This window comes from Giraffa tippelskirchi, chromosome 2 (assembly GCF_054371585.1).
Source record: "Giraffa tippelskirchi isolate mGirTip1 chromosome 2, T2T-mGirTip1v1.2.pri, whole genome shotgun sequence".
In the NCBI taxonomy this organism is placed as follows: domain Eukaryota; kingdom Metazoa; phylum Chordata; class Mammalia; order Artiodactyla; family Giraffidae; genus Giraffa; species Giraffa tippelskirchi.
This window is the reverse complement of record NC_137276.1, coordinates 227252404-227275251: the sequence shown is the minus strand read 5'-3', so window position 1 is coordinate 227275251 and position 22848 is coordinate 227252404. Positions and strand designations below refer to the sequence as shown.

General features: G+C 48.7%; 1 protein-coding gene across 4 annotated transcripts in view; it reads right to left on the bottom strand.

The window, feature by feature from the left end:
* ITSN1 (intersectin 1) overlaps window positions 1-22848 on the bottom strand; it is a 237227-nt gene that overhangs the window by 13060 nt on the left and 201319 nt on the right. For 3 of the 4 annotated variants that reach the window (XM_081572901.1, XM_081572900.1, XM_081572902.1), the window contains 5 exons: window positions 19334-19455; window positions 17426-17532; window positions 10736-10919; window positions 8654-8752; window positions 2885-3052 (listed from right to left, as the gene is read on the bottom strand). In XM_081572901.1, the coding sequence (XP_081429027.1) occupies window positions 2885-3052; window positions 8654-8752; window positions 10736-10919; window positions 17426-17532; window positions 19334-19455 (680 nt within the window). Of the gene's footprint in view, window positions 1-2884; window positions 3053-8653; window positions 8753-10735; window positions 10920-17425; window positions 17533-18239; window positions 18832-19333; window positions 19456-22848 lie in introns of those variants that run through there. The other variant, XM_081572906.1, reaches the window with a different exon arrangement.

The following is a 22848-nucleotide window of genomic DNA, read 5'->3' as shown; positions in this document are numbered from 1 at the left end:
GTTTCCACCTGCTCACACTTGGGCCCCAAGGGTACACTCCATCCAGCAACCTTCAAGGCTGAGGCTCTCCACAGCTATGAACCCTACACATCTTCTGAAGAGAGTATTAATGAAGAAGTGACAGAGTTCGCAACACACGTCCCCCAGGAGATGTTGCTGGCTACCTGTCTGCCTCTAGTGTGGAAGAAAGAATCAGCAGCGCCTCTATGACCAGAGACCTACAGGCCTCAAAGGAGAGTGGCCACTCCAGTCCACTCTCAGGCACAAGGAGGACTGAGTGCCAACAACCTCCCACCAAGGTTCTGAGGGAGCCCCAACAACTGAAGATGACACCCCAAAGGGAGCCTTCCAAGAGCGTTCCTCTGAACAAGAGCCTGGGGGTCAATCTAGTCCTTTTTATTTGCCAAGAGGGAGTTCAAGCCACTTGGGGCAATGAATCCAGTGAGTCACTTGGATGATGCAGAGGTGGTGTGGTTTATTCTTACTCAAAGGTCAGAGCCTCCAGTTATTCAGGCTGACACTGAACATATGTGAATTGGAAACCGTCTTTATAGTTCTTGATCTTAAGACAAGAATGTCAAAGACAGCATTTATGTGAAACTTAATCACTGGTGTATGCTTAGATCTGGGCCAGGAAATGGAAACCAATGTGTCTCGTTCCTATGACCATGACCCTTGACCATACAGACAAAACAGACCATACAGAAAGCTGCTGTACAATAGTCAGGAAGGACTGGTCGCTTAAGAAGCACAACAGTCTATTTCAAAGAGGGTATATACACCACAGAAAGCAGATGACAAGAGTTTATTTTATTCTTAAGGTTTTGTGGGGGGCGTTGGCTGTGCCTCAAGGCGTGTAGGAATCTTAGTCCTCCTAAACCAGTGTCCCCTGCAGTGGAAGCATGGAGTCCTAACCACTGGCCTTCCAGGGAAGTCCCTGTTCTTAATGTCTTATAATGAAGACTCAGGCCTCACTGAGTCCTGTGACTGCAGCCATGAGACTCAGGGAAGGGCCCCTTTAAAAGTACACAGCACGGGGAATTCCCCAGCAGTCCAGTGGTTAGGGCTTTGCACTTTCACTGCTGGGGTGGAGTTGGCTCCCTGGTTGGGGAACTAAGATCCTACATTCCGCATGGTGCAGCCGAAAAAAAAACAGAGAGAGAAAAAGAAAAAGATAAGACAACATTTTTTAAAAAAGAAAAAGTGCACAGTGGCCCTTCAGCTCAGCAGATCCAGGAGCAGTTCAAGTCCATCATCTTCAGGATCAACTTTGTGCTCCTTAGAATGATACACAGTCCTACTTTGCCCTGCCTTCAACTTGCCTTAAAGCCTATCACCTGTGACCTTACATTCCTCACCCACGCCCCACTCAGGCTGAGGCCTCCACTGAAATGCCCTCCCCTGGATTCTTTCCTGGGGCGAGATCTTCATCCTTGAACACCTAGCCAAGTGTCACCTTCTCCAACCTGCCCCTGAATCCCCCATGACTGTTCCTGCCTCCTCATCAAGTGTCCAACAGCACTTGGCACCTGAATCTGCCTCATCATTTCTCATATTGCATTGTAAATATTGGACCTCTAAGTGATCCGGGACTGTAGACTTCTTGAGAGGGGGTAGGTCACATCTCATTGATTTTCATGTCCTCAGTGTTTAGTACTGAGCAAGGCACATGGGCCAGGTGCTCAGTAAATGCTTATTGAATAAATGAATGAATGAGCCAACCAACCAGTGACTACCCCTGGATTGCATATCAACACAGTTCCAAACTAGGAAACCACATCCATCACCTTGGTTGCCATATGGCTACTTCCATAACTTTGCTTATCCCACACCTACGCTGAAAGGGGACAGGAGGCAGGGCAGGGAGGCAACAGTTGGGTAACTTCCTCAGGCAGGGAACATCCTTGATGCTTGTAAGAAGAAAAGAGTCACAGGAAGTGTGGGTGAGGGAGACGGTCTGCCTGGGCATTTTGGTAAATCCTAGTGAATTGTGTAAGTACATGAATGTGTGTGTGTGTGTGTGTGTGTGTGTGTGTACAGAGACAAAGAGAGAGAATAGCAGAGTAAGTGAGACTAAAGGAAAGATTAGGGTAAAGAAGAGAATCAAATACTACAAGAGACTATTTCTGGCAGTATTGTGGACTAAAGACTCTCACTCAACCAATGAAAAATGTTCAAGTGGAATAAAAAAATATAGAACTGTACTTTTAAACACAAGTAAGCTGGTAAAAATAAAAATAAAAGCAAAAACAATTTGCAGAATCAGAAAATGGCATGAAAATGTGAACCCTGGAAGATAAACAAGCACCAAAGCTGGGTTTAGCTTTGAGAGTCTTTCTTAAATCTGGTGACCCTGAGCTTCCATTTTAAAGGCTATTGGGGGGTGAAGGAGACAGGAGATATAACTAGTGTCCGCATGAGGTGAAGGACATAACAGGAGATCCCAGAAAGCTAGATCACAGAGCAAGAATGATGAGTAAACTCAGTACAGATGGGAACAGCAAGAAAATGTGCTTGTTTTTGAACTTGGTGTAACCAACCAACCACAAGGTTGGTTGTGATTACTGAGAATTTGTAACCACAATGCAGCTCTCATACAAGTCTAAAAATGGCCATTTGCGAAAGGAACAAGACAAGAAAAACCAGTAGGTTAGAGAAATAACTAGAACTGCTGGAAAGGTAAAAGAAAATTTGAGAAAAAAATAAAGAAAATAATTGAAATTAAAAACTCAGTAGATGGATTAAACAATGGATTAGATGCAGCTGGAGTGAGATTAGTAAACTGGAGGTCACAGAAGAGGATGATTCATGGTATTTCTCGTCTTCCTTCCCGCCGGCTGCCGAGACTCAGTAGAGTCGGCCCAGGTCCCACCTAAGGCATTACCTCCGACAGGCCTTCACACTGCACATGGGCCTGGATCCACTCCAGTCGGTCCGAGTTCTCCTTCTCCCGCACCCCTTCGTTCACCTGGGAGCACAGCTCCTCTGCCTTCTCCAGGGCATGCTTCAGGTGGCTGTGGTCCGGGTGGTTTTCGGGAGTGTTTTCCAGGATCTACATCAGTGAACAGAAGACAGTAGCCTTAGGCGGTGAGTGGGTCCAGGGTTCACTGTTCTGGAAGGCTCGCCCCAGCAGAGACAGGGCTCAGCACAGACCTTTCCTAGACGGTGCCCACGTGTTTACAGCTGCAGCTCTGAGCACCCACCTTGGCAACAACGTGCAGGGAGATGGCCACTCTTTATTGGCATGGGACCCTTATGGGGGCAGGGGCTGCCAGATTATCTCTATTTGGGGTATGAGGAGGGCAGTGGCTGCAGCAAGGGCAGTATCACATCCAATATGGGTTCCTCCTGGGAGAATGGTTCTTCCCGGAGTCCAAGCACAGCTGCAGGCATCTATGTACCTATGGAACTTCATGCTAATGGGTGCATCAGAGCAAAGGTGCATTTTTCTGAATAAATCATTCCAGACCAGCAATCAAGAGTTCCAGTTCTAGAGCAAGACCTCCTGGATTAAAATCCCTGCTCTGCCACTGACAAGCCATGATATGGGTCAGTCACATAAATGTTATGAGCCTCATTTTCTTCATACGAAAAATAGGGATACTAATAGCACCTCCTTTGGGCTTCCCTGGTAGCTCAGCTGGTAAAGAATCTGCCTGAAATGCAGGAAACCCCAGTTCGATTCCTGAGTCAGGAAGATCCACTGGAGAAGGATACTCCAGTATCCTTCTACTACCCACTCCAGTATTACCCACGCCAATATTCTTAGAATTCCCTGGTAGCTAAGACGGTCAAGAATCTGCCTACAATGTGGGACACCTGGGTTTGATCCTTGGGTTGGGAAGATCGCCTGGAGGAGGTCATGGCAACCCACTCCGGGGTTCTTGCCTGGAAACTCCTCAAGGACAGAGGAGCCTGGCAGGCTACAGTCCACGGGGTCACAAAGAGTCAGACACGACTGAGCGACTAAGCACAGCACACAGCACCTCCTTTATAAAGTTGTTGGGAGGACTGCATGGCTTGATGCAAGTAAAGCACTTTGCAGAGTACTGGCCCTTTGATGGTGCTCCCATCAGCTTCTCAAAGGAATCTGAAGACACTGAAAACAGTCATCATGGGGAAAGACACTAAAAATGAAGAAAGATGCTGAGTCCCTTTGCAATGTACCAGGGGTATGTTGAGCACGCACTTGCCCACGCCTTGTCCACATACGGGCTTCCCTGATAGTTCAGATGATAAAGAATCTGCCTGCAAAGCAGGAGACGTAAGAGATTCAGGTTCAATCCCTGGGTTAGGAAGAACCCCTGAGGAGGAAATGGCCAACCTATTCCAGTACTCTTGCCTGGAGAATCCCCATGGACAGAGGAGCCCGGTGGGCTACAGTCCATGGGGTCACAAAGAGTGGGACACGACTGAGTGATTAACACTGTCTACATATAAATAATTCAAGTGGGTTTTACTCTGAATAAGATCTCATCCTCAAGGTATACTTTGGTTTAAGGTCCTAAGTAGGCACTTGATTTGGGAAAAATGTCCAATCTAGGTATTGCGTGTCCCCCAACTTCCCTTGTGGCTCAGCTGGTAAAGAATCCACCTGCAATGTGGGAGACCTGGGTTCAATCTCTGGGTCGGGAAGATCCCCTGGAGAAGGGCATGGCTACCCACTCCAGTATTCTGGCCTGGAGGATTCCATGGATTGTACAGACCATGGGGTCGCAAAGAGTCAGATATGACTGAGTGACTTTCACAATCATTTCCAAACCACAGCCTGAGCTCTGGATGGATCCTGGCTGTACATTCAAATCCCTTTGAAAAGTCCTGACCTCCACTCTGACCATATCAGAATCCCCCGGGGTGGGACTCAGGCATTGGAATTTTCTAGAGCTTCCCAGGTAATTCTAGCGTACGACCGAGTCTGAGGACCACCGCTCTAGACCAGAAGCCCACAGAGCAGATTGTGTGAATTCATTTTTTTAAAAAAAACGAAAATAGGTATATTGCTTTTTCTCACTGTAAAACCACTATGGCATAATGTATGAAATTTAGAAAATTTACAAAGTTATAAAGAGCCTAAAAAACACCTGTAATTGTGCCATCTGGTAATAACCTGTCTTTCCTATTCCCTGACTTCCCAGGTGGCGCTAGTGGTAATGAATCCTCCTGCCAACGCAGGAGACAAAAAAGACACACGTTCAGTCCCTGGGTTGGGAAGATCCCCTGGAGAAGGGAATGGCAACCTCCTCCAGTCTTCTTGCCGGGACAATCCCATGGACAAAGGAACCGAACAGGCTACAGTCAATGAAGACACAGAGATTTGGACACACCTGAGTGACGAAGCACACGTGGAATCCTATGTGTTAACACTGTCTGCCTAGATACACATACATATAATTTTTAAAAAATAAAAATTGGATACACCACCATACTACACTACCATTTTGTACTTGCTTTTTCGCCACTTCATGGCGGTTATAGCATGTCATTTAATCTATATGAATTATAGATCATCATATGATGATCACTTCACATGAATCTAGGTCATTTTTTAAATTTTCTACTGATGTATATTTGTCATCATTTTTAAGGCTTCTATAATATGTCATTGTAAAGATGAGCCACAATGCATAAAACTTCACATTTTTCAGTATTTCTCTGATTATTTCTTTAGAATAAATTCCTAGAGATGGAAATTCTGAGCCAAAGAGAACATGGAGTTTGATGTATACGTCACCCTCCAAAGGCTGAACCTGTCTACCTTTCACGAGCAAACCTGCCAACACTGTGGACTCACAATCCTTTCAATATATGCCTATCTGGCAAGCCAAAGGCAAAGTATTTCCTTGTTTAGTTATGCATTTCTTTCATTATCAGAAAATTTGAATTTTGTGTACATTTAGTGCATAAGTACACTAAATGATAAAGCTAACATTTATGTTAGCTTAGTATGAGCCAGACAGACATATATCCACTCACTTAATTTCTCAGAACACCATGCAGTAGGTACTATTAATGTCTCTATTTTACAGATAAAGGAATTGAGGACCAGAGAGGTAAACTAAGTTGCCCAGGGACACACAGCAGTGGTATGGGAGGTTCAGATCCAAGCAGCCTGGTTCCTAACAATATATTCTTTACTACTATTCTACACCCCTCTCAGAAACATTTAGTTAAAGATTTTACCTATTTTTCTTTTTTATCTTTTTTTAAACCTATTTTTCTATTAGGAAATTTGTCTTTTTCTTTTTGAGCTGTAAGAGTGCTTTAGATACATACATATATACACTGTATATATTTCAGTATCTACGTGCATACAGTTAAAATGTTTATTCAGTTTATATCTGCCATTTGTCTTTTAATGTTCATTATATTTTGTTACACAGAATTTGTTAAGAAAAATGTTTATGCAAATAATACTGTTCTTGATATACAAGATTCAAATAATACAGAATATTGAGAACAGCTGTGCCGTCTCCCTTTTGCTTTCCTGACTCAGAGATAAACATGCCCAGAGAAAAGGGCATCCCTTTAGTTCACTTTAGGTGCTCCACATACATTTAATACTTGTACAAAGTTTTTCCAAAATAGACCCTGCTGGAGGATGGCGTGTAAGAGGTTTGGTCTGTTTGTTTGTTTTACTTAATAGCATTTTCTAGACATCATTCCAACTAATACATAAAAGTCTCTTTCATAGTACAGATTCGCCACTTTAACTACTCTCCTTAATGAACATGTAGTTGTTCCCAGAAGAAAGTATTTTTTTTCAAGTTGCTACAACTCTAAATCCTTTAAAGCTCTGTCTTTGGTGCCATGCTAAGAATTCCTTTCTCCATCTTAGTATTATCAAGAATATTTCATTTCAGTGCTTTTACAGATTTCCATCTGTGTCTTATAACTACCACCTTTTAAAATTCTGTTCTTAGTTTTGCTAGTTTTCCGTTCATTCTTTTGGGTTCTCGAGGGGGTAGAAATCATGTTTCTGCAAAGAATGATAATTTGTTTTTTCCTTTTTAATATCTATGCCTCTCAGTTCTTTCTTGTTTTTGTTTTTCTTCCCATTGACTAGATCTAGAACGCCTATTTTAAAAACTTGTTTCCAACATCAATTTACAACTAAACATTGTGGGAAGTAAACAAAGTTTTGAGTTAGTTTAACAGTAACCATATGTTGGAGAAAAGGAAAGGGTAGATTGAAAGCATCTTTCAAAACTAATTATTTAACTCAGCCAATGTGACCACAGTGTATTCTGTGGGGTGGAACTGGGGTTGGACTGAGGAGATGCTTACATGAGAGAGAAACTTGTGACGTATAAGGGGATTCAGCAAATAAGTAAATACACTGAGGATAATGCGAGCAGGGCTTCTCATAGAGAAGGGAGTTATATACATAGAAAGGGGGAAGGCTAGAATAAAATCTGTCATATCAGATCAGAACAGCAAGTATTGGTGTGAACTCATGGCTTCTAACACATACATTATGTGATCTTAAATATATGTTTATAAATTATGTGTATGTAACTGTGTGTATGGATGTATACACACATATATGTTTCCCAACTCTGCCACTGAGAAAGTCAAGGGGCAACAACACCCCAGAAGCAGTGAGCACACCAGGGTACAGATGTGGGTTTCTAAATTCTCCATCGAAAGGAACCAGATCTAAAAGCCATCCCCCCTCTGCTTATAGAATCACAGGCTCATAGGATGTCTAAGTCTGTTCACTCACTTTAAGGATGGGCACACTGAAACCCTAATTTCTTCTTTTCTTTTGGCATTGGCTTTCTTAAAATGACAGGAGAACAACAATCATCTAATATCAACACAGAGGGTTCTCATGATGGCTTTCTGAGGACAGGTGGTGGAAACTGTATTCCTTACTGTATTCCTCTCTCTCTTTCTTAGAGCTTCCCTGGTGGCTCAGACGGTAAAGCATCTGCGTGCTATGAGGGAGACCTGAGTTTGATCCCCGGGTTGGGAAGATCCTCTAGAGAAGGAAATGGCAACCCACTCCAGTATTCTTGCTTGGAAAATTCCATGGATGGAGGAGCCTGATAGGCTACAGTCCATGGGGTCCCAAAGAGTGGGACACGATTGAGCGACTTCACTTTCTTTTCACTTTTCTCTCTTTCTTATTAGGAAAACCAAGGCATCAAGACTCTGCCTGTATTAGGAAAAGAAGTGAGCTCTCATGTACTGACTTACAAGGTGGAAGCCATGTGTTTGCACAGCTGAAGTGTGTATTATTAGCTCTGTTCACAATAAACCTTTCTGGGGCTTCCCTGCTGGCTCAGACTGTAAAGACTGCCTGCAATGCAGGAGACCCAGGTTCAGTCCCTGGGTTGGGAAGATGCCCTGGAGAAGGGACTGGTTACCTGCTCCAGTATTCTTGCCTGGAGAATTCCACTGACAGAGGAGCCCAGTGGGCCACAGTCCATGGGGGTCACAAAGAGTCAGACACAACTGAGCGACTAACACTTTCACAGTAATTCAGCTTTTCTTTCCGAGTTACCATGCAGACACCTCCTACAGCCTATTGGTATACGGTTTCTACACAACAGATACCAGGTGTGTTGGCTGGGGAACCTGCCCATGACCCCAGATACTGGACCTGCTGAGATAACATTCCTCTGCTTGAAAAGGCAAGGCAGTTGCTTACATTTTTAATGATCAGTGGGTATCTCGTTACTCGTTGCATGGGCTTCAGTATAAAACTAGACAGGGGCATTCCCTTACAGCGTGGGTCCATGGCCAGTCTCTGAAAAAAAAAAAGAGATTTTTTTAATGTACTTAAGAAATCTGCAAAATCCGGTCAGTGACATCACACCGATGTTATTCACGACTCCCCACCCATCACATTGTCTCATTTATCTGGACGACAACTGGGAAGCCTGGAGCTGCAAGGGCCGGGCTGGTTGTCCAGGGCCAGGCGGAGGCATGTTCCAGATGGAGAGTGAGAGCTGACGGTGGGTTGACTCAGTGGCAGGGTTAACCCCTGGTCCCAGCTCCCACAGACCTTCCAGGGGCTACTCGGCTCCTAACTTTCAGAGATGAGATTCTAGCTTTACAGAGAATATCTCCTCTGGATACCTGCCAAAACTCTACAGCATTCCTAGGAACAAGAAGAGTCGCAAAACTCTAGGATCAGAAAAAAGAATGCCCTTGAGTGACAGAGATACCGCAAGTCCCAAATCTCACGGCACCCACAGGTGGGAGCCCCAGGCAGGGTGGGGATGGCGAAGCTGAGACATGATGCTCAGGCCCTTGGGACTTTGGTTGTCTCCACTCTGGACTCCCTCGCCTCTTTCTTTCCACTTTTGTCAACTGGACTGGAGGACAAGAGTCCTTCCACACCAAAAAGGTGACTCCTTATTCTACAAGTCACAGGGGTTATATGGTGACAGCTCTCTGGTCAGGCTTAATGCCTTAGGAACGGGTTTAACACCATGACCTGGGCCCCAAGCCCTAGGGCCTGTCAGCTCCTGAACCCGCTCCACCCATGGATACCCTTATTCCAGGAACTCTTTGCAGCTGCCAAAGGCATGACAAAGTCCCACAGGGATGAGGCAGGGAGAGGTGATGAGGCGAGGCATGAGCAGGGGAGGGGCAGTAGGGCCCCTCCCTGGGCTGAGGTCAGCATTTCCCTGAAGTTCAAATGTGTCCAGTGATGGACTCATTCTGCCTGCGCCCAGGGGAGACCCTAGGCCCTTGGGGGGAACCCCAGGTGGCCCGTGGTACCCATCAGCCCAGCACTACCTCCAGTCTCCAGCCCACTCTAGGCCTACTTCTTAGCAGTGTTTCTCCTTTAGAATGACTTTAGATGTTCCATTCATTGGATAGCAAATCCAAGCATTTAATATTAGAAACAAAGGGAGAAAGAATAAATGAGAACATGTGATGCTATAGCCCAGAAGAGGCGGCACGTTCACCTCTCAGTGATGACGCCACAAACACGGTTACAGGGAAGGTGGGAAAGCCCTGTCCCCCCAAATCCAGGAGGCACAAAGATAAGCTTGTCATTAGTACGATGACTCTGCTGCCCACTCATCAAAATGTGCCCGCTTAGCACAAGTCATTTTAGTCTCCTTTCTCCCCTCTGGGAGAGGTGGGGACTGATGGTGTGGGCTGGCCCGGCCAGCAGGGACCCATCCCTACCAAGGCCGAGTCCCAGGGCAGCAGACCCAAAGCCCGAGGCCTCCAGCAGCACAGGGCCCCCCCTCCCCACAATGTCCTTTGGTGGCACACGACTCTCCAGACCCTGGTTATCCTACAAAGCAGAGGTCCTGTCATCTCACACTCACCTCCGCTGACTTCCTAGGGCTTGAGCTCCCCGAAAAGAACCAACTAGGGGGGGAAATTAAAGAGTCTGTTGGGATTCCCTTTGTCAGCAAAGGGCAGAGAGCAGCAGAGAAATGAGGATACTCAGATTAAACAGACTAGGAGACCTGAAACTTGCTAGTCCTCCTAGGCCTGAAAATGAGACAAAGGATTTAAACCGGTATTGCAATAATACCACTTGCAGCTGGACTGCAGATTGGAGTTTCCAGGTCAGGGCTGGTCCCTCCCTGCCAAGCCCACCCCCATGGCCCCAGTCACACCCTGCCAGTGAGGGACACCCCCTGCTCCTGTGCAGCTGAGACCTCGCCCTTGTTGGCCTTCAGTGCACATGTGATCGCACACCCAGCTGCCTGGAGATGGCCCCTGGGGGGGGCAGGGACTCGGCTGAGCCGGGACTCCTCACTTTGACAAACTCCTTGAAGTCCGGGGCCTCATCAGTCTTCTGCTGGATCAAGGCGGCCCCATTGAGCTGGCAGCTGCAGAAGCGGATGTAGGGCTGCATGTGTGGCAGCTGGGCCGTCAGGATGTCTCCGATCATCTTCACGGGCATCTTCTCCCCAGACATCTTCTTGCGGACCCGCAGCGCTCTGCACGGAAACGCAGCAAGTGAGCACCCCACCTTTGTGCTCTCTGATGGGAACATGGCACACTTCTAGGTGGCACAGAAATGTGTGTGAGGGGCACAAACCCAGGGCCACTAAGCATCTACGTGGGAGACAAGGAACAGAAAAAGAAATGAGTCTAGTGCTACAGAGAGGTATCCCTGGGGCATTTTTGGGGGGCGGCATGATGGTTGTTGGCAGGCTCTTAGAAAGAAAGACTTTAAAAAAAATTGCCAAACATGTCAGTATAAAAGACAATATTTTCTTGTGGAAATACATAGAATCCTTTTAAAAAAAAAAAAAAATTCGGACATGATCCCTGGGTGGATGTCTCGTTTGATGGATGGTCCATCCAGGCTGGTCTGGCCCCAGCCCTGAATCCGTTTCCAGGACCAGTGCTGCCACCCAAGGGAAGCTGTTGTGGCCAACGGCCGCAGAGGCTCAATTTCAGATCAAACAAAACATAATAATGATGGCAAATCAACTGCCACAGGAAAATAATCCCATTATGTTCATGAAAAGCTTAAACGATGGTCTGAACTATCTGTGCTTCACAGCTTCACTCCTCTGGCTAACTTGGAGTTGACTGGATTAAGAGAGTTCTGAAGAGACAAGGCTATTCATGTGATAATGGGGCAATGGACCCAAACAACGTATGTCCTGGAAGTCAAGAGTGGACCAGAGGGACCGGAAAGTGTTCAGGAGTTCACTGCAGTCTGAGTGCTCAGGGCCATGGGAGCCAGCATGGTGCATCTCACCCTCCTAACTTGTATGGCAACTTGTAACCAACATCGATAAGAAGGGCGTGGTACTGAGCTTCTGCACAGCAAGGACAGCAATATACTAGCAGGCGAGGCCCACAACATGTGAGGCCATGGACGTGTTCTGCTTACCCTAGTGATTATGGATGATCAATGGATGGATGGATAGAACAGAATGGTGTAATGCATGATTTCAACATAAGTGTGGGAGGATGTTACTATGAATTCCTCTGGTTGCCTTCATGATTATGGGTAGGGCTATATGATTCCCCAAAGGTGCTACAGTCTTAGTAGTAAAAACTTCAGATTACTTTCTTTCTCCCACCTCTTTGGTTAAAGAAAACATTTAAAAAATCTTTGGACTGGGCAAGCAAGCTAACGAAAGAAACTTTAGGGACAGTGTGTTATATGGTCTAAACAATGAGCGATCCCCCTTCAAGCACATGCCCTTGTGGGTAGAGCTGCTGGTCATTGCTGGTTGGCTGGGGTATGAGGAAGGGCAGGTTGGTACCCCCAGGATGACCAGGTGGCGACTGCCCATTGGGGGGCTGGTGTGGAATCTCTCCCAACATGTAGAAATTTGCTCAAGGGCAACATCGTCACCAATTCTGGGGGACGAGTGAGGTGAATAACCAGGTTATTACTACAAACTTGGGAAGATGGAAACAGGAAGAAATTCCATCATTCCATGATTTTCCAGTGAGGAGTAACACAATCTTTCTGCAAGGGAATCAAAGTGTTTTTACCTGTCCCCCCTCCTTTTTTTTCAATGGTGAAAAAGTGAGAGTTGCTCAGTTGCGTCCAACTCTTTGTGACCCCATGGACTGTGTAGTCCATGGAATTCTCCAGGCCAGAATACTGGAGTGGGTAGCCTTTCCCTTCTCCAGGGGATCTTCCCAATCCAGGGATCGAACCCAGGTCTCCCACATTGTAGGCAGATTCTTTACCAGCTGAGCCACAAGGGAAGCCCTTTCACGGTGTGTGTGTGTTTAAATGATGAGGAGACAAGAAAAAGGGAAAAGGAAAAAGATGACATGCAGATCATCACTGTGTTGAGGAAGTTAAGCCGGTTCCCAGGTTTTGGAGGCCCACACTTGTAGGCTTGAGTTGATGTTGCCAGGGCAGGGGGCAGACCTAGAATCAGGCCCCTGAAATAGACCACCTGTTAGGTTTAGCTGCGGGCCTCCTTCTGGGATGTTCTACTGCACAGGCAAGGCTTTTGAGGACTGGGCTTCAGTGGGTTGAAACAGGGGCTGTCACCAGGCTCAGGGATCACATGACTGCTGGAGCCACAGTCCCGCCCCTTGGGGAGCTGATCTGTAATCTCATAGAAAGCGCTACACAGGCAAGGTCTTGAACTGTGACAGAAATCAGATCAGTCAGTGAATGCATAGGAGTGCTCGCTGTTTGCTGAGCGAATGAGTAACCCTTTGAAGTTCGCGGATCAAGGGAACGGGCAAGAGAGTTGGCTTTCATAAATGTGTCCTAGGTGTCAAATACTGTTTCTTTAACATAGATGACTTACTGGGTTGGCCAAAAATTTCGTTCAGGTTTCTCCATAAGATGGTACGAAAAATCCATTGTGAACCTTTCAGCCAACCCAACAGTTTCCCTCTTGACTGCTGGGGAAACTGAGGCACGTGGAAATCGAGTGACTTGACCAGAGTCACACAGCTCACGGGTGACAGGAAACCCTGGAACTCAGGGGTGGGGGGGTGGAATCTGACTCCAGAGCCCATAGATTATAAGCACCAAGAGCAGCCCCACCTCCACTCAAGCTGCCCTGGGCTCCAGGCCTGTCCTCGCTCTGGAAGCAGCTCCTGCCATGCTGCCAAGAGGGTCTACCCCAGCCCCTCTGCTCTGTCCTCCCTGCCGGCCTTCCTCTCCCCTCCTCCAAGGCACTCCCACCTCCCCTCTCACCCTGTCTAAGCCCAGCCAAAGTCCTTCCTTCCTTCTCTCCATCCTGTCTTTACCCACCAAGGTATCTTTTTTTGGCATATACCTTGGAGTATAGTATACCTTGGGCTTCCCTCGTGGCTCAGACGGTAAAGTGTCTGCCTGCTAGGCAGGAGACCTGGGTTCGATCCCTGGGTCGGGAAGATCCCCTAGAGAAGGAAATGGCAACCCACTCCAGTACTCTTGCCTGGAAAATCCCATGGATGGATGAGCCTGGTAGGCTACAGTCCATAGGGTCGCAAAGCGTCGGACACGACTGAGCGACTTCTCTCTCTCTGGAATATAGTTGCTTTACAATGTCGTGTTAATTTCTGCTGTACAGCGACGTGAATCAGCTGTAAGTATACATATATCCCTTCCCTCTCGAGCCTCCCTCCCCACCACCATCCCACCCCTCTAGGTCATCGCAAAGCACGGAGCTGAACTCCCTGAGCTATATAGCAGGTTCCCACTAGCTAGATAGCTAGTTCAAGGTATGTTTTCTACTTCTAATTCATTTTTCTTTTTCTGCCTTAAAGAAAATCGTGTCTTCTTCTTCTTCTTAAATTATTCTTGTTATCTTCTTCTCATCATACTTAAGTTGAAAAGAAAACTGAATACTTAAAATTTCAGAAGACTTTTTTTTGGAGAAGCTCTTTCATTTGTTTTTATTTCTTCAAGCAAGGAGACAGGAAAAGATCTCGATAAAAACAGTTGCCAGCACTTGGCTCTACACACCCTATCTTACTTCTGCATCCTTTATCCTATCTCTTCTAATAGCCACTACTAAAGGTCTGCATCTAGCTCTTAATTATATGTTCTAGATTCTTCTGTCCTACTCTGCTTTTGAAGGCAAATTTCTAGCTCTCTGCTCACAGGTAAGAGAGCCCAGAAGCAGCATTAGTAAGAAGTCTGAGCACCTCAGGTAGCTCTCTTTTATGTTCATTATGTTTGTTTCTTATTTATCTGTTTGATAAACCCTATGTTCCCCTTTAAGTACAAGTTGTCGCTGGCCCTTGGATCAGGAGTGGCACATATGTGACAGTCCACTGCAGCCCTCCAGGGAATGAAAGTGAAAGTGTTAGTTGCTCAGTTGTGTCCGACTCTTTTCGAACCCATGGACTGTAGCCCACCAGGCTCCTCCGTCCATGGAATTCTCCAGGCAAGAACACGGAGTGGGTATCCATTCCCTCCTGGTGGCTCAGAGGGTAAAGAGTCTGCCTGCAATGCAGGAGACCCGGGTTTGATCCCTGGATCAGGAAGATCCCCTGGAGAAGGAAATGGCAACCCACTCCAGCATTCTTGCCTGGAGAATCCCCATGGACAGAGGAGCCTGGCAGGCTACAGTCCATGGGGTCGCAGAGTCGGACACGACTGAGCAACTTCACTTTCTCCAGAGGATTTTCCCAATCCAGGGATCGAAACTGGGTCTACCGCATTGAAGGTAGAGTCTTTACTATCTGAGCCACTGCCTTAAATTCTCTTCATCCTCAAATGCCTCCCCTAAATCTTCCCATTGCTGGGATTAGTCTTGTGCACAAAGAAGTTAAGTCTATGCAGTGAAATTGTATAATCTACAATATGGGCGCTCACCATACAATTCTTTCCACTTTTCCTGGTATGTTTGAAAATTTTTCATAATAAGATGCTGAAAAGGGAAAAAAGAAGAGAAAGAAAGAAATCAGGTCCCCAGAAAGCTCTTGCTAAATACAAGTATTAATATTTTATCTGGAAGATGAAAAGCTTAGCCAAGCTAACCACACAGGTCATCAGAGATGGTAGAAGGTGGTGCCCAGTGGTGCCATGATTGGCAGGGTACCAGCTGTACACCTGATCTACTTGCTCCTCGGGATAACCTTGCATGCTAGACCGGGCAGGTGCCCTGACTGCAATCCTACAGCTTCTGAAACAAAGGGTTGCGGAGTTATCTGCCTGAGATAACTGCCCAAAATGAATTAGAAGGTGCTGGAGCCCAGATGAAAAATTGAGATGCCTGCCTCCTGGTTTCACCTGCTTTCCAGCAAGGGCAGGACCAGATGGAACCCCTAGTAGGGCCCTGAGTGTCATCCACAGAGCAGCCCGGGGCCCAGATCACCTTCTGTGTGACCTTGGACAAGTCACTCAACCTCTCTGAGCCTTGTTTCCACAGCAGCAAGAGTGCTCTTGATTCCTACCTCTGGGGCTGTGGAGCCCATCGGCGCTAACAGGAGGAAGGAACACATGGGCCTGGCCTTGACAGAGCTCAAGACAGGGGCTTCTGGTTCCCCGTCAGGAGCAGGAGGGAGGGTTAAAGTACGAAGACGACAGAAAAGCAAGGGGATCGCTGAGGTGGGGGTGAGGGGCTCTCCGGAACATCAGACGCATCTCCCCCATCCCCACCCACTCCCACACCCACCCAAGGAGAGCGGTGTTAACGTGTAGGTGTGTTTTCAACAGAAGGTCTTTGTGTGTGTTTCAAAACAACTCGTCCCCAACCCTTTAGGTTTAGTACTTGTAGGTTCAGGGATTAATGAGCCCACCTGCCCCCAAGTGACAAGGCAGCCTCTCTCCAAAGACAAGAGTGGATACTCAGCTCACCCCAAGGCCCAGGCACTTACTCTGGACCAGGCACTTGGTGTCTAAATGCTCCTTAATGAGAACCCTATGTGGTGGTTACTACCCCACTTTACAGATGAGGACACTGAGGCTCAGAGAGCACAGGTGACGATCAGAGCAGGTAGGCAACGGCAAGGGTGTGAGCCCAAGAATCTGACTCAGATCTATGCTAGAAGACTCTGCAGCATCTTTCTCGAGGGAGATTAATGGAAATACCTTCTCTAAACCATCCTCATTCCATCATCTTTGATTATTTGTCTTCTAGAATGTACACAGAGAGGATGTTATGCTTTTGCTTCATGTCCACTTTGCCGCACCTCTCTGTTCATCCCTTCATCCACCCCCAAACACACTCACAGTGGAGACCTGAAATCACTTTAGCAAATCCCAGGGACCACATCCAGGAAAGAGCTGCTTCCCATTTACAGGAGATCAGGAGGAACCATCAGTTCCCAGGGCCTGGGTGCTGCCTCTGGGATCCCAGGATCACCGTGGACCTAATCTGTGTTCTGGCAAGTGATGTTATATGGAGGGCCTGGCAGACACAGATTTGGAAGTTTTTTTTTAGGGATTAGATGATACAATCCAATCCCTTCCTTTTACAGGTGGGAAACTGAGGAAGGGTGGTGAGTTGGGCTCCAAGCTCAGGTCTCGAGACTCCTGGCCCAGTGTTTCTCCCTGGCCCCGCAGCTGTGACTGGGAACTAAAATATGAATAAAATACCCACTGCTTCAGGCCAGCATCTCAGAGGGACATCCTGAGAACCGCCGTGGATCATGGTCATGAACGGTCCCACTGATTCCCGTCTTCAGGAGGCAAGAAAGTCCCAAGAGACCTACGTGTCCCCCTGTGGATCCTGGGTCTGAGAAAAGGCATGGGGGCTGCCCCCCACCCCAGATGGGGCCGGTCAGGGATCAGGGCCCAGGGTCAGCCCTTCTCTGTTCATTCTAGAACCACGGTAAAAGCAGGAACTGGGAGACCTGAGCAGTCCACCCTCCCCAGGGAGAAACTGGGACTGTGTTTTCTAGAAAGCATCACGGCGAGAAAGAGTGATGGTGCCTGTGAGCGGAAATGAGGAAGAGAGGTAGGAAGACACGCAGGGGGTGGCATGCACGGAGAGGACACACGCGTGAAGCCACACAGCGGGGTGCTAGTGTGTGAGCGCGAAGCCAGGCTGGGGGTTAGAGAGGAGAGGCTTACTTCAGTAGTTTGATATTACACATAATCAGCTCCTTCCAGTTAACAAAAATCATAGCACCCTCTTTTTCTGTCAGCAGCTCAGACTCCATCAGGGGTTTCTGAAAGATCTACAGATGCAGAAAACGAAGCAGTTCAGAAAGCAAACAGTTAGCTTGAAATTCAAACACACGCAACGCACCGATCTGTTTGGAGCAACGGGAAGGCCCGAAGCATCTGCAGCCCTGCTTGGAGGCTCAGAACCACCGAGTTTCTGAAGCAGGTGGTCCTCCCTCTGCCTTGGGAGTGTGGGGGGGCGGGCCGGGGTTCCCCATCAGGTCCACACACTGGTTTAGAAGGAGGCCCACTAAACTCTGGAGGACGGGCCTGAACTCGGCCAGGACTCAGCCGGGGGGTCTGGACAAAGGCACTCAAGCTCTCACCAGCTGGCCACGGGCAAGATGTGGGGGCTGAGAGACGCACTGGGGTTGGTAGCGGTGGGGGGCGGCTCCCGCATTCCTGCCCCCAGCATCGGCGGCCCAGACAAGCCTCGGGAGCTCCTGGGGAGCAGGGCTTCCACCCAGCAGCCTCAGGGACAGGATGGACCTCACTGCCCTGCCCACAGCCGGGGCTGGACCTAGGGCAGAGCCAGGGTGTGCAGGCCTAGTCCCGAGGGGGCGTGGCTCCTCTCCTGGGCTCTAGGAAATACAGATGCCTGCCCGAGCCCTGTAGGGGTGAGCCACTCGAGTACATCACGGATCTCAGCTGAGCCCCACATGGAGAGCCCCTTGCCTAGAGAGAGGTGGTTGCTATCCCTGGAGGCAGGCCGCTCACTGGAAGGTTCCTTGGGGACCTAGTTTATTAGGGACCTTAGTTTATTTTAGCCTGTCTTTGAAATAAACTTGGCTGGGCTGAGGCTGGTCCCCGGGAGCCCCTACCCTTCACGGGTCCTTAAGCTGATGTTGAACCGGGCCTCCACCAGGCCACGCACAACGTTCCACATTTAAGGGCATGACACTCACATCCTCGACATCCAAGACTGTTAGTGAGAGTCCCGTGTCTTGAGAAATGGGTGCTTTTTCATCCCAGTGCTTCCTAAGCACTCATGATGGCCTTGAGGGCCATCAACCCACCCTGTGTCCGGGACTCCTCAATACTGGGGGCAGCGAGACTTGTCTTCCTAGGTTCGTTAGGAGAAGATGATCAGAGGAGACGGTTTCATGACTGTTGGGGGTGGGAGTGGGTTCCCACGCTCTCACAGTACTTTGCAGACTACGGGGGGATCCAGACACCTAGCTCGGCAAACCCCTGACCCCTAACACGGCAATGTCCCACGTGTCTGGACCAAAAGCTTCCCGACAAGCAGGGGTTCCCAACTCTGCATCTTCTCATCCGTCTGCACCAGGCGGCCAAGGCCCGTCAAGAGCTCCCTGGGAGAAAAGCCAAAATGAGGCATCTTCCCGGGTGGCAGACGGGGGTGTGTGCACGGGGCCCCGGGGAGGAACTGTCTTCATTCCCTTTAACAGACTTTTCTCGGGAGTGATAGGTGCATAAGGAATAATTCAAGCTATCAGCTCCACTGGCCGCCATTTTGAAATGCCTCCACCCAGGGCCAGGGAGGAGACACTCCGTGGCGTCAGGTAGCTGGTGGCAAGTTCTCTGAGCGGGGCCCCGACTCCCACCTCACCGCCCCAGGCACTCCTCACGGGCTTGTCCGTCCCTAGCTTGAGTGACCTCTGCCCTCTCTGTGGACAGGACTCCCAGTTGGCCGTGGATGAGAAGGAAACCTCTTCTCTCGGGAAAGCGTCTCCTACATGACGTCCCGTCCAGAGGCTCCCACACACCAGAGAGCTTCTCAGACTGGGAAGCAGGACCCCGCCTCCTTGACAGAGGCCGCAGCCACCCCAGCCCGGGACCCCCAGCTGCCCTCACCTCTGTGACCAGCTGCAGGTCATTCACGTAGTTCTCCTCCGTGACAATGAGCTCGTGGATGTATCCCTGTCGCTTTCTCTCAGTTGGGGTCAGCATATCCAAGAGGTGTAAGTCTGAACACCCTGCAAAACACAACCATGGGGACCATTTAGTCCAGGCCTGCGGAAGCCCACGGAGCTTCACGGGGAAGGTTCCCCCAGGTCCTCAGGTCACTGAGCTCTGTAGTCTCGCTCCAGTGGGACAGTCGTTGTCCCCTAAACAGATGGGTCCAAGTCCTACGCCAGCACTTTGTGAAGGTGAGCTTATTTGGAAATAGGGCCTCCAGATGCAATCGAATTAAGATGGAGTCATACTCGGGACTCCACAGGGAGGGCCAGTGGTTAAGACTGTGTACTTCCATTGCAGGGGGCCTGGGTTCAATCCCTGGCTGGGGAACTAAGATCGGTGCATGCCATGTGGCGTGACCAAAAAATATTAATATTAAAAAAAAAAGAAGTCATACTCATTTGGGGAAGGACCTAAGTCAATTTGACTGTTGTTCTTATAGGAAGATGACACAGAGACAGACAAGGAACACCACGGGACAACAGAGGCAGAGACTAGAGTGATGCATCTACAAGCCAAGGAATGCCAGGGATTGCTGGCAGCATCAGAAGCTCAGGGAAAGGCATGGAACAAACTCTCCTCTGAAGCCTTCAAAGGAACATGGCCCTGCCCAAGCCTTTACTTTGGACGTCTCACCTCTAGAACTAGCAGAAAATTAATTTCTGTTGTTTTAAGCCTGCTCAGTTTGTGGGCATCTCTTTTTGCCTTTTCATACTGTTCATGAGGTTAGAAAAGACCCTGATGCTGGGAAAGATTGAGGGCAGGAGGGGAAGGGGGCGACAGAGGATGAGATGGTTGGATGGCATCACGGACTCCACGGACATAAGTTTGAGCAAACTCTGGGAGACAGTGAAGGACCGGGAGGCCTGGCGTGCTGCAGTCCATGGGGTCGCAAGAGTCAGACATGACTGAGTGAGTGAACAATAACTTTGTGGTCATCTGTTACAGCAGCTGCAGGAAACTAACACAGGTGGTGCATGCCTGCTTCAGCAGAACTGCTGAGCATGTTGAGAGTGAGAAGCTGCAGTGACAGCTGGCTGACGTTCCCCGAGGGCTCACACCATGCCAGGTGCTGTCCCAGGAGCTGGATCCTGACAGCTATGTTTAAGTCTCACTTAGACCCTGTAATTATTTCCATTTTACAGACAGGGAAACTGAGGCTTTGAGAGGTTGCCTCACCCAAACTCTGTCAGCAGGGTGATGATGGTGAAGCCAAGACGGGACCCTGGCAGTATGACCAGAGCCTGGTCTCCTACCTCAGATCACTGCTGTTGGGTCCCAGCTACATTAGTGGGGCAGACAGTTATCTCAAGTTTGGTTTTTGGAGGATGAGGTGGCTATGCCAAGGTTCCCAAGGGGCCTGGGGACAGGGCCGATGTGTGCACATCCAGACACTGCTGGGCAAACTCTCCTGGACCAGGCTGCAGCCCTGCACCTACGGGACCTGGGCGGCTAGCATGCAGACAGACTGGAAACCCCAACAGGTGCAGCTGGACGCAACTGTGGCTGCGGGTCCCCAGGGAGTGGGTTCTGTGGCCCTGCAGGGGTGTGGGGTGGGCATGCACAGCAGGTGATGCCTGCCCTGGCTTCTACTCACTTAGCTGGTTATTTGGGGTTTGTCTGCTTTGAATGTTCTCAGGTTACAGTCAGAGGCTGCCCCTAATTTGGGCACACTGGAATGTGGGGTAGGGAAGCTCGATTCTCAGAGGTACCCCCCCATGCAGGTCTGGACCCACCTCTTCCAGGTCAGGGTTCCCCCACCCCCCTTCTTTTTATCAAGGGTTTCTTTTTTCAATCACAGAAACCAGATTTGTAAAGAAGACTGGGAGGTGTCTTGTATGTAGGTGGGGGTGAGGGCACGGAATCCCATTCACTCACTGTTCTCATCCCTCTTTCTCCCACAAGGGGGCACCATGGAGGACAGTGTAAAACCTCCCTACTGGACACCAGTGGTTCTCAAAGTGGGGTCCCCAGGCCAGGAGCATCAGTAGCACCTAGGTGCTTACTAGAAATGCAGATTCTCAGGCTTCTGCTGAATCAACTGTGGAATTGGGGCCCAGGAATCTGATTTAAGAAGCTCTCCAGGTGACTTTTTAGGGACACTAGTTTGAGAGGGCTTCCCTGGCAGCTCAGACTGTAAAAAATCTGCCAGTGATGTGGGAGACCCAGGTTCGATCCCCAGGTTGGGAAAAACCCCCAGAGAAGGTAATGACAACCCACTTCAGTATGCTTGCCAAGAGAAGCCCATGGACAGAGGAGCCTGGTGAGCTACAGTCCATGGGGCTGTTGGACATGACTGAATAACTAACACACACATGGTTTGAGAAGCCTGCTCTGAACTCTGGTTCCTCAGCTTCCATCTTCCCCTGAGGGAGTTTCTAGGTTCATGACTGATCTAGTCTATATGCTGGAAGTTTCTGCAAAAAGAATGATCCTTCTGGGGCGAATGACATCATAGACTTCTTAGTAAACGCTTCACCATGCCCGAGATTGACTCCAAGCTTGGAGTCAATCTCGGGCACTTCCAGCCTTCAGTTTTGTCCCCTCCCCTGGCCAACTTCCCTTTCTAGAATTCTAGAGCATCTCTTCCTAGGATAAGACAATTCCAGGGTGGGCAGATTGATGCTGGGAAAGCCTCATGGATGAGCCATCATCATGTTAACACCTTCCATGCCCTTCCACCCGAGACCTCATTCAAAGCCACCACAGTGCACCCAAGCTACAGTTCCACAGGGCCACGGGCTGACTATGAACCTTTGCTTAGGTCTGCAGATGCTTCTGGACCTTGAGCCCTCTGCTCAGCCACCAGCTCAGCCCAGCTGTCCTTCCTGCCTCAGCGTGTCGTTATTTATTTAAACAGTTGCATCGACAGTGAATTCTCAGGAAGGAAGCAAGTCATGACTACTCCCTTGCTGGGCTCAGCCGCCCTCTGCTAAGCTGCTACATAAACCCCAGCTTACAGGGAGCTGAGTGATATCATCAGTTTCTTTTTCATTAAGAAAGCCACCCAAGAAACATTCCTGAGTTTGGGAATCTCCCAAATATTTATCTCCCTCCTGTCCTCTTCTCACCAAACTTTCCTGTTAGTGAGTCCAAGTGCCCAGCTTCAAAGGTTGTTTCTTGTTAAGGGTAGAATACTGCCCTTGCACTACAGAGACATGTATGAACTTGGGGGAACAGTCTCCTCTGCAATTCTCAGGACATTTCTTTCTGCAAGGGTATCAGGATAATGGTAGAGATCAGTAGTCTAAAGCTCAGCTCACACCCACTGTGCAATGCCGTCTGTAGGGATACAGACATCAGCCTAGTAGTGGACACTGGTTAGACCAACATCCCTGTAGGTCACAATTTCCCTTGGAGAATCTGGTGGATGCTAAGAATCCTTACCCCCGCAGAAAACATATGGATAC